Here is a 12,282-nt window from a genome sequence, read left to right as displayed (position 1 = left end):
TCCTTATGTTTGCATTCAGGATAAAGCACCGTAGTAAAACCATTCCAAGTTGAGTACTGTGTTTACACTTTTCTGGTGAAGATCCATACAGCTGGAAACTTGTGTGCTGAATTTTCTCCTACCAAGGTGGAAAAGGATTTTTCATTAACTACTGATCCCTATAACAAATTTTTCATCTTAAAATCCACTGACAAGTAGTCATTCTCAAAGTTCCACTTTTTCCTCAGATATTGTCATTAGCCACAATTTTCTTGAGTTGTAGTCCTTTCAGCTGTAAATTTGCTCTTCTAAAACCTCTAATAATTAAGTGCATCTTGTCTACAACATGATGATGATGAACTAGTCATTATTTTACGGGGCTTCTAATTGTACATGTGTGCCTCACAGTCCAAAAGACCTGCTATTACATACCATTTCTGTTATCCTTTAAATAATGTATTGGCATCTTACTGCAAGCTTCAGGAAAACAAAATGTGTCAGCTAGTCCCCCAGTGCTTTTAAAGCTGTTCAGCTTGCCTCCCTTGAGATGTTGTTGTAAAATCTACAATGCACAATTAGTTATGAATTTTGCATCTCTTTAGTATTCATGGCTAGACCGTTAATGAGGGAATAAATAGCAGAATTTTATTTAATCCCACACGTTGCTTAACATGAATTCTTAAGCAAGGGGCACAGAGCTATTCTGTCCCCTTTCGCAGAGGGACATTCATAGTGCTCTGGATGCAGCACCCCTTCTTACAGATGGATGGGCAAGGTCCATCCACAGGTACCTGTGGATGTAATGTGGATCTAAATCCTTGTTTACTTGAAAATAATAAAACTGGAGGAAAAAACAGAGCAGCATTCACCTCTTCTAACTTGAAATTTCTTCCATGTAACTGCTTATGTGAACGCAAATAGGCTGTCTTGTATCAGTGGAGAGAAATAAATATTTGGGGGTGCTATTTATTTGACTAAAGACAGATATTTACTCCGGAATGAGATAACTATCCAGAGTACGTCAAGAGAAATGCTTATTTATTATCATTGGCGTCAGATGTAGACAATTCTGCTTGGTTGAAAGAATTCTGCCCTTTATACCCAGTAATGCACTTAACAGACAATTTATCATTGCTGGGCTGTAATAACAGTTCTGTCATCCTTACTGGTCTCACTTATTCAGTGAGACTATTTACATATTAAAGTATTACTCAGCATGAGTAATGGTGCCAGCACTGAGGTTATGTTGCAAGTAGAGAGAAGAGATGTTTCCATTAGCACTAAACCTTATCTCGGAAAAATCACTGGAGACTGGCACTTCCCAGAGGTTCTGCTTTCTTTTTATTATCTTCCCTTCTTCTAATAATTGACTCCAAGCAGTTTAGCTTCTCTTATTTGGTGGAACAGAATCTGTCTTTTTCAGTGATTTATTCATGAAGTCACAAGAAAGTCTGTGGTTGGGAATCAGGTTGTCTGTGTAGATCACAAGCAAACAGATTACAGGAGAATTGAGGGAGTTAGCGATAATGTCATGGGATATGGGAGAGTGTAACTGAAGATAATGCAGTGGTGGAGAGGGTCATATATGAAGCACAGAAGAATGAAGAGAGGGGAGAACTAGGTAAGACCAGGATACTTCAAGAAATAGGAATGTACAATCTAATGAGAAGAAACTCAAAATCTGTAATGGCGCATCCACTTACTTGAGCTGGACACTCAGTTCTGATTTGCAGTGGTCTTGTGATCACTAAACTTATTTAATACCTTCCTCTGAAACTAGAAAAGAAGGCACATGATTTCAGTTAGGTGATACTTGATTTGTATTTGCTGTGGCATGACAGCTTTACCTTGGATGAAAACAATTAGGATATTATACCATATGAAATGTCCTCTTCTGTGCTCCATTTGGGACCTCTGCCACATGATTCTATGATAGTTCTGCACTGCTGTGGCAACCTGGTACCACTGGGATCTTTCCTGCTGAAAACCGGGCATTTGTCTGAGCCTAACTCAAATCCCCAGACAGACAAACATAACAAGCTGATCAGGACATGAAAAAGAAACCACAGAAACCTCGCTTCTGGGCCTTGTCTCGTGGCCATGAGTTATCCGGGGTCAGATTTTGCTCTAATACCAGCATGAAGATAGAAAATCTAGAAAGTCAATAGAAGGGAATCACTTAAAGTGACTATACACGTGGACCCTGAGCATTCACGTACACTTGAATTCTAGGTTAAAAATATTTTTCTCCAAAATATGGAATGTTTATCAAAATAGTAATATATCTGCATTGCTATATAAATCATTACTATACAGTTCCTTATGGGTGTGTAAATAATCAGGAAATCTCTGTATATTGCCTGTGCACAAGCACAGGTCAGCAAAGGATTGACTTATATCGACTGCGTTTATTTTAATAATACTTCAGTTCTAATCCTCTTAAAAATAATGTATTACTGCACTGTTTAGCCTCCCAGCTCACTCTAGTTACTCAGATTATATTTTAACAGCACTTTATATCATTTCCATGTCTTAACACGCTACCACTGGCTCCTAGACTACTGAACTTTCTTACTGTTTATTAGCTATACCTAAAATGTCATTTTGCTTGTCAAAACAACTGTGCATTCATCATAGAGCCTCAGCAAAAGTAATAAGGCAGATGAGCTGTTCTCAAGTATGAGCTAATGTTGAAGGAGTCCAGATTTACCAGGTTTCCACCCTCAAAACCCTGTATGCAGTGATGCTGAACTGAATATTCGAAGAGAGCTAGTACTCTGTTGCCTTTTCGCTAGCATTTCTGCTCTTCACATGATACTCCTTAATTCATACGTTGTGCAACCAAAAGGAACTTTTGCAATCCCCTGTCTAGCCTCGAGCATAAGCCTACTCAGCTTCAATTTCTATTTGAACTTGAGTCTTTTGAGGGAGAAAGAATCTCAACCCTCCGTAACAGAGTTCACCACAAACACTGAGAAACTACTCCTGCTGTTTCCATAGTCTTGCTACTGAAGTACTTGCCTATTTCTAGGTTAGAATTTGTTTAGTTCCTTCTCATAGCCATTGGATCTTATTATACCTACCCATGTCTTCTGGCTTGAAGAGTCCACTACCAAAATTCTACTCTCTTCAGAAGAACTGTAGGCTGTGAGCAAGTCACTCCAGTAACTTAACTGTCCCAAACTCCTAGGTCTTCCACAGTAAAGTATATTTTGATTGTAGCGGAATGCCGCTCTTCTCAGACACTCCAAGCATGAATTTCATTGCAAAGTCATAAAGCATGGCTTGCTCATAGTGATAATATTTAATTTCCGTGTTAATTTGCCATTCTTCTTCTCAGGAGGGAAAGGAGAAACCCTTTCCTTTGATAGTTTGCATTCAGGCTCTCTTAGTTTATGCCACAGATGACTTGTGGCTGGCGGACTCTTTGTCTAGCTCCTAGGGGGAAGGCTTGCCTTGACCTACATCACAGTTCAGCTGCCTAAAGCCAAGGGAGATACCTAGCCAAATTTTGGTGACAGTACCATACAGGTTGTTGAAAAGGATGAGCCTGAAATGCTTCAAATGGTGTTTCACAGTAGGCCTAAACAGAAAAATAGCTGACCTCAAGTGAAGGTAGTGCTAATTAACACCACCATGAAAGAACAACTGCTAGTTCATTCTCTAATTAACTTTTTAAGTACTTTCAGTAATTAAAAGGAGCCTATAAGAGGAATTGGGACAGAATTTTTTAGAAGGGCATGTTATGACAGGACAAGGGGTAAACGTTTTAAACTACAAAAGGGGAGATTCAGGCCAGACATGAGGAAGAAATTTTTTACAATGAGGGTGGTGAAACGCTGGCCCAGGTTGCCCAGAGAGGTGGTGGATGCCCCATCCCTGGAGACATCCAAGGCCAGGCTGGACGGGGCTCTGAGCAACCTGATATAGTTGAAGATGTCCCTGCTCATTGCAGGGGGTTGGACTAGATGAGCTTTGAAGGTTGGACTAGATGAGCTTTGAAGGTCTCTTCCAACCCAAACTGTTCTATGATTCTAGGATTGTAAATGGGAACATGGCTCTTGAAACAGATTAAAGACTGATAATGCTATTCTTTTAAATATGCAAAATTTCCTTTGAAAGTATAACCACGGAGATACCACTTCATAGTAGTAACATCCATGAGAGTTTTGCTTGCGCAAGGAATACCCGATTAGGTACCAGATCAGTTCTGTCGCTTAGCCATCAGAAGTCACACAAAATAGCAATGGGAATTCAACAGAGAGTAGCAAAAACAATTCAGAATTTATAGTGCTACCATGGCCTGCACTTTATGGCAGCTGCATGTAAGGTAGAGGTAAGGTAAGGTAGAAGACTGGTATTTAAAGGTTAAAACCCTCTCCTGCCATGCTGTTGGCAGTAAATAAAGAATGTTAAAGTAAAAATGTTTCCAGGGTGGTTAACAAGCTATGGAACAAAGTTAGGTGGGAATTTACCCCTCCCTTGCAGGGTTAGGGAGATAATGCAGTAAGGGTTTTGTACTTCTTTCCAGCAGGAACACTTTGTAATCATACAGGAGTTTCTCTATAGTGGAAATTAGGCTTTTGTTTAAAAACAAGCTGTGTGTTGCTAAAGGTTTTTCTTTTTTTTCATTGAGCCTTAAATTTGCAGGATTAAAATCTGTAGCTAACACACTGAACTACCCTTCTTAACTCTGCTTCTTCTCTTGATTACTTAGATCCCTATGTGAAGATCCATCTGATGCAGAATGGTAAGAGGCTGAAGAAGAAAAAGACTACAATTAAAAAGAACACTCTGAATCCCTACTACAATGAGTCTTTCAGCTTTGAAGTACCATTCGAGCAAATTCAGGTAATGTCGAACAGTGCATTCCATTCCTCAGTCCTTATAAATATTTAAAAGGAATCTTGTTAATTATCACGTGTGCATGCCTTCATTAGCACCTAGGTGCCAGCCCTGTGCTACATTAGATGAGTGTGACTGCTTCAAGAGGGAAATGATAAAATGCACAGTACTTATGAAGCTTTGATTCATCAGTGAGAAATAGATAACTGACATTTTCTGTTAACAGAAATGGATTCTGAAAAAAAAAGTCCACAGGGAGATGGCAAAGGAATGTGCCAGAAAAAAAAAGTATAGGGATAAAAGAAAAGGCATACATAGTAATTTTCCCCAAATTATTTGAAATAATAAATTAGCATCATCAGTCACATTTGTGTTCCCTGTGCATTTATCAGTCCTGTTTGTTGAAAGTACTGCTGCATTCCTCTTAAGTAAAACACATAACTCATGTCATTTTTTCAGGGACTCGGTTACCTACCTTTGGGCTACTGGGAGGCAAATCATCTCTCACTCCTGAGAGTGAGATTTAACATCTTCTGATGTTAACTAACTTTTCCTCATGAGAGAGAAGGTCTTCTTAACCATCCCAGGAGGCATGTGGGAAACCCACATCCAATTCATTCCCCTCCCTAAGTGAATTTGAACCTGTATCTTCAATGTCTTTAGCAAGTACTCTTGTTGCCTGTGCCTATGGCTTGTGTTGGGAGTGCAACATCATTTCGGCATAAATAATAAGTATATGACTGGCCACAGAGCATAATGTCACTTGTTAGTTGGGTGGTTTGCTTGGAAATTGGAAGGCTTTGGTCTCTGGTCTGATCTAGGTAATGTAAACCACATAAAGGTCGGTTGGTACAGGCCTCCTCCATTCCTGTTAAGCCGTTACCATTAGTGTTAAACCATGTTGTTCTTTTGCTCGCTTGGTGGAGCATTCACTGGCAGGGCAAGACATATTGGTTTAAATATCCTCTGGAGAGAAAAGAACCGCGTGGTGGCTTCCCACTTTCCCCACGGAGCTCTGTGACCGTGGAGATGTTAAGCAAGGCGGTAGCTTTTCTGGGTGGAGCTGAGTGTGGAAAGTGTACTTTCAGAGGCCTCCCAGTTGGAATGGCCGTAAATAAACCAGCCTGGGAATACATCCCTTTGTGGCTTGTAAGAGAGGACTAGATAGGACTTAGGTGCCTTCCTACTGGGAGGGTTTAAATAGCATGAGCCAAATTTAGTGCCAGAAGACATTGCCAGGGAAAACTCCCAGGCAGTAGGGGCACACAGACACCTCTTGATTAGATGAGGGCATGGTATGGGTTTTTGAGACTCTGTGTCTTGGATTTTGATAGCAACTGTACTGGAGAGAAGCCCAGGAGTTATGGCATACATTTCAACTGAAGCTGTGTGCTTGGTTTTTATTGACTTGGTGCTGACAAAGATAATGAAACTAGACAAGGCGAGGCACTAGGAATAGCGACTTGGGTGCATGAGTAGTGTGTTTAGGAGTTTCTTCATGCCCCAGAGCATGTACAGGTGTCTGTGGACTCTAGGAATCAAAAAGTGGGAAACCCAGTGAGGTCTAATTCCTCTTGATTTTAATGAAAGCTGGTCTGCGTGCTTGTGGAGAATCTCATAACAGGCATCAAAGACCCAGAAGAAAAAAAAAAGGGGAAAAAAAAAAAAATCAATCAAATCGAGCCTCTCTGGCAATTTAGGCAATGAATGTCTTGATTTCCAAATAGGGACAGGACTGGGGAACTGGAATGGGCACCTCCAGGCTATCAGATCTGAGCTTTGGCATGATGAGGTGTATTCTGTAGGTACTTGGCCATTTTACCTTCTAATCCTGTCAGTTTTGTAAGGTGGATATAGGCCTTTTTAGAAGTATTGCAGTTTAGCAGTTTAATATTTTGCACTTTTTTAATAAGTCTATTAGAATGAGTTTATAGCTATTTAATTCAGTATATAACCACAATTTAAAATCTGTAATTGTGGTCTTTGACCATATGCCAATGTATTTTGGAGTTATAAAAGGCTACATTTAGGAGTGATTTCATCATTAGAAAAACACATTTTAAATGTTACTTAGACTTAATATGGTAAGGATCACTGTGACTTTTGGGTAGCTCTTATAAAAGTCATGAAGCAAACTTTCACAGGCAAATAATGGTTATAAAAATTTCATGATGGTTGGCGAGTGAATAGAGGAAGGAAAACACCTCAATAGCAGTTTATCTATGTAATTTAAATTGGGCCAAACATCATTAACATTTTCAACAATTTAATAGTGACTATGGATTGTGGCTCTTAAAGGAAAGAAAGTGATGTCTTTAAGGGTAATGGGAGAACACTGCTGGGAAGTCAAATACTGTTGCTACAGGCAGATCGAGCACGTTTGGTCATTTTAAAGGCAGAACGCCTCTGTAGGCAGCAAGGTCTCCGGGCCTTTTCAGCCCAAAGAATGCCTGTTTATTAGCAGAGCTGGTGCTTTCTAGTAGCACCTGTTGGGTTTTGCAGTTCAGCTGTTCTTTTAATACAAGCTACGAAGGCAAAGAGATGCTTACGTTGCTCTGTAGGTTCAAGCGAGAGACCATGAGGTCAAAATCACCTCAGAGCTAACCATCTGAGATACCTCTTCTTACATCTTTATAAAGCAAGGAAAACCACCTTTTGTTTACAATGCTCATTGTTTTCTTATGATTAATTAAAAAAAAAGAAATCCAAAGTAACTAGCCCCCAAGCTTCTAGGTACAGCAGGCAACTTTTTTGTATCATAAAATTATAGTCTCATGCTTACTTTTTATATCTGTGGTTGTACCATGCATCTAAAACATAAATGTTCATTTGAGGAGGTAGCATCAACATTAAAAGTGAGTATATTGCAAACAGCAACACTGAAACATCATTTGGCATCTAGAAATACTTGCTTTACGATATTGCCTTTTACCATGAGTGCTCGGGGGAAAGAGAGTCTTGAGTTTGATGTACACTTTTGTCATCAGCAACTATATAAATACTTTAGTGCCTGTTGGAATCATCTTTTTATCTGGCTCAGTGAATTGTACAATCTTGTAAGGGAATGGACTCTATAAAATAGACCTCATGAGCCTGGTCTTGCAGATATGCTTAAAAGAGTCAGTTACATGTAAAAGATGATCCTACTACAAGCACTGAAATTAATCGTTGTAGTAAGAAATACAGATTGTACATATATTTAAAACCTTAAACTTAAAAACCTGATGCTTGAGAATAAAAGATTTTTCTGGAAGAAATGTGTTTCAGGGCACTTCTTCCTCCAATTCAGGAAACTCACACTGGAATAAGGGGCTGTGTGTATTTACCATGGGATAGAAAGGAATCAGCAAAAGAACTGTATGTTCATCTTTAAAAATCAAGCTCCCTAAAGGAGAAGCATTTACAGTTTAGTAAAATCAGCCCAAGGCTGTTAACGTCTTAGGTGCTGTTGGGGGAGAACACCACTCCGAAGGAATAACTGTTTGTGTTCTTTCGACAAATATTAATGACCCCATGGAGAGAGATGTGGGCATATGCACGCAAATACATACGCAAATGCCTGGCTTGAGCGTCACCTCCCAGTGTGCCCCAGCCTAAGTGAATGGAAAATTGTCTATGAGCTGTGACAGGTGGGCTCACGCGGGTTCGGTGGGAGTAGTTTAACGCTGTTTGCCAGAGGTCACTGTTCCCACGGCAGAAGCGGCAACTCCAACACCGGCTCAGTCCCGGGCGGCGCCGCTGTGTCAGAGTCCAAGACGGTGGGGTTTATACTTCTTTCCAGCTCCCCTGAGCACGCAGGCAGTTTTCTAGGCTCCTTTATAAATATAAAGAATATACCACATACTTACACGTGTGCACATGCACACCCACACACAGATGAGTGTGTGTGTGTGTGTATATGTATATAGTAACCATAAGGGCTATCCTCTGAATTCACCTGAAAATAACTGATCAGCATGCTGGATGGATGCATAAGAGTTGTTTAGAAGCAGAAAAGCAATTAATAGAATATAGTACGACATTGCAGATGTTAACTTGGGGTAGAGCCATTTCTGAATTTTACCTGATTTTTTACTTATTTATTTAAATGATAATGATGTTTTAAATTGCACTACTTTTTACTTAGCTTACCTTAAGATCTTGGTTTTAGCCCTGCAGACTTCTAGCAGTCTAGGTCTTCAATAAAACAACAAAAAAACCCATAGGTTGTTAATCTGTTAATGGAAAAAAAAAAAAACCAACCTCGATTCTCACATGAAGCTCTTTGATTAAAAGGGGCAAGTGTCATGTTAACGGGGAGATTGTGAACTTAATTTTATTTGGAAGGTTCACAAGAAGCAGAAAGACAAAAGTTTGAATTTGCTTCTCGCTGGGGGAACCTGCTCTGGCTGTCACACACTTACCCCTTTCATGAAGTCTCCGTTGTCATTGTGTGTCCCAAGCTCCATCCCTGCCCACCTTCCCCTTACTGTCACGCTCACTGGCCTTTCTCTGTCTCGTTGTAGAAAGTGCAAATTGTTGTGACTGTTTTGGACTATGACAAGATTGGCAAGAACGATGCCATCGGGAAAGTCTTTGTGGGCTACAACAGCACCGGAGCGGAGCTGCGGCACTGGTCAGACATGCTGGCCAACCCTCGGCGGCCCATCGCACAGTGGCACACCTTACAGCCCGAGGAGGAGGTAGATGCCATGCTGGCAGTCAAGAAGTAAATTAAATTAAATTAAATTGAATTATAAAGAAGAAAAAGAAGAAGAAGAAGCCTTTCTGCATTTGCCCACATAGTGCTCTTTAGCCAGTATTTGTAAATACCTCTGTAATATGGGTCCTTTCATTTCCAGCCATGTGTTCCTGACACAGATCAGTTGTACTTTTCAGTTCCCTTTTTAATTTGCACAAATTTAAATGTAGAGAGCCCTCTAAAGGCGCTTCATTTCACCACTGCCCCCCCAGATCTACTCTTCTTTTAAGCAATATGATGTGTAGATAGAGCATGACAGAAATTATTTATTGTATCACACAGTTGTATATATACACCAGTATGCTGAGAATTTATTTCTAGTTTGTGTATTTGTATGTTGTAAGCGTTTCCTAATCTGTGTATATCTAGATGTTTTTAATAAGATGTTCTATTTTAAATTATGTAAATTGACTGAGATATAGGAGAGCTGATAATATATTATAGGGTAACTATTGTATCGTCTGCATTCCAGAAAAAAAAAACCACAAAAAACAAAAATTCCAACTTGTAAGGCACTAGTAGTGTTACACTGACATCTTAAAGGACAACTTAAATCTGAGCTTTCAACTGGACTATCCTAATAACACGCTACGCATCCACAGTGAATCTTGGAGGGGCAAATTCAATGGGGTAGACTTTCACAGGCAGCTTAGCATGATCTGAGCAGCTCCATGGCTGACCTCAAGGAGATGTAGCCAGAAGACAGGATACAATTTTTTTGTATATATTCCAAAGCAAACACACGACAGACAGAAATGGCTTTAGATTGAAAGCTGAGGAAGCAGTTCCATAGGAGGCAACGATTTCATTGAACATACAAAGAAGGACCATTGCCAAGGTTGTGCAGGGAGGGGTGGGAGGGAAGGGGGGAGATGCAGCAGTAGCAAAATGCTGCCATGAAAACATGAAAAACAAGAGTAGCTCTCCGTTATCACCTTTATACAAAATTTGCATACTGTGAATTCCATCCACAATTTCACATTATAATGAGTTTGCACATTAGACTTTGTAACAAAATATTTTATTATACTAACTCAGATTAGAAGGAATGCAGAATATTTTTTAGACACAGCCGTGTGGGTTTATTATACAAAATAGTTTCATGGTAAACAGACAGTATTGTAATCCCATCAGAAGATGACAAAATTTAGCCATAGTTCTAAATGCACTTCAAAGTAAGCCAAAAGAGAACAGCTAGTGACCTTTTATATACTATTTATACTTAAGTTTTAATTTGTCCTTTAAAAAAAAAGTGAAAACAAAGAACAAGTTCTAGAAAACTGAAGCAACCTCTTCTGTATACTAGATGCTCGTTTCAGGAGGAGTTTTTAAATGTTTTCAATGTTATTATGTAGTAAATGGCACTATTATGAAGCTATTAGTCATTCCATAAGAGTCTTGAAAGACTGCTCTGTGTATCACTGTGACTGCCGTGTGTGCTTAGAAATGTAGTTTTCTCAGTGGATAGCAATCAATTTATTCCGTAGTGATATTGTAATAATACTGCCATTCCCTTCTACTGCACTGCCGAAGGAATGCATAGCACAAGCAGTTCTAGTTACGATGGACCAATTTAGAACTGGAGAGCTATGCAGGAGACAAGGATGCTATATTGAATGGGTTGACCACGCAGCATTTTGTCAAGCCCTGTGCAATACTCTACATGTCCAACCTCCCTGGCCCTCGCCCCCCTCCCGCCGCTTTACTGTAGATAGTCATCTTATGGCTAGCCAGCACATCATCTCAGCTTGTACCATCTCATCGAGTCATTTAGGGCATCACTTCTATCTCATGTACCGTCCTTCGAGGCCTCTCACTTATTTTTCCAAGCTGTGAATATATTTATAATGCTTTGAAGAGTTCATTATTTTCAGCAATGCAAACTACCCCAGAAATGTGGAAATGCTATACCTTTTGGAGGAAGGCTTGAGAAGTTAACCATTAATGTTCTTATCCGTTGTACCCAAAAGAACTTACTGAAAACGAAGAACAAAGGTGAACGTAATCAGAGAACTGCGTACTGAAAACTAAATTCCACAGCCTCCCTCAAGGCTTTGCTCCTTGGAGAGATGTGACAGCCTGAGAGGTCAGTGCAGTGATGGCCAAGCACCATTTTCAGTACATTTGAGATAAAAGAGGCAGCAAAGAATTGGGAAGAGAATAAAAGCCTGGATCTCTCCCCACCTCCAAAAGGGAGAATAGCAAGACCCATTTTCTTTCTTTTTTACATGAAACATGGAAAAAACACAAGTGAGACATTTTCTGATAGAAACAGGCACATACATGCAAAGCATCAAGCTGGAATACTTTAAAATCTTAACTTTAAGGACCAAACCCCACCAAAGAGAAGAAGTAGACAGTCAGCTTTCCAGCATAAGAGCTTCATGGTCTCCAACTTTCAGTTGTTCATCCAGGATAGCTGCAGGTTCAAACTGCCAGGACTGACTCGTTGTGGTAAGGTTTTCTCAGTGCTTTCTCTTCCTACACTGCCAGACTGAACGTCACCGTAGAACTGGTTTGTAAGGTACGATGATTCTCAGAGACTGAACCTGCCATGTGACCGAGATGACATTTTCATCCTCAAAGAAGCCACATGTACCTTTCTGACAAAGCTGTGTGAAGTATTAGAATCTGATGCTGTAGAAAGATCCTAGTTGCCTTTGTGTATATTTACTGCCTGCTTGAGTGTTTCTCTGTGTGGGTTTTCTCTGTATCTT

General features: G+C 39.9%; 1 protein-coding gene across 2 annotated transcripts in view; it reads left to right on the top strand.

Moving 5' to 3' along the window:
• SYT1 (synaptotagmin 1) overlaps positions 1-9,536 on the top strand; it is a 130,190-nt gene extending 120,654 nt beyond the window's left edge. For both annotated transcript variants that reach the window (XM_065646756.1, XM_065646746.1), the window contains exons 7-8: positions 4,697-4,830; positions 9,330-9,536. In XM_065646756.1, coding sequence (XP_065502828.1) covers positions 4,697-4,830; positions 9,330-9,536 — 341 coding nt within the window. The remainder of the gene's footprint in view (positions 1-4,696; positions 4,831-9,329) is intronic.
• Positions 9,537-12,282: the final 2,746 nt, after the last annotated feature.

The sequence above is a fragment of the Caloenas nicobarica genome, chromosome 1 (assembly GCF_036013445.1).
Source record: "Caloenas nicobarica isolate bCalNic1 chromosome 1, bCalNic1.hap1, whole genome shotgun sequence".
Lineage (NCBI taxonomy): Eukaryota > Metazoa > Chordata > Aves > Columbiformes > Columbidae > Caloenas > Caloenas nicobarica.
The sequence above is the reverse complement of the archived record's forward strand: the minus strand, read 5'-3'. Positions and strand labels throughout refer to the sequence as shown.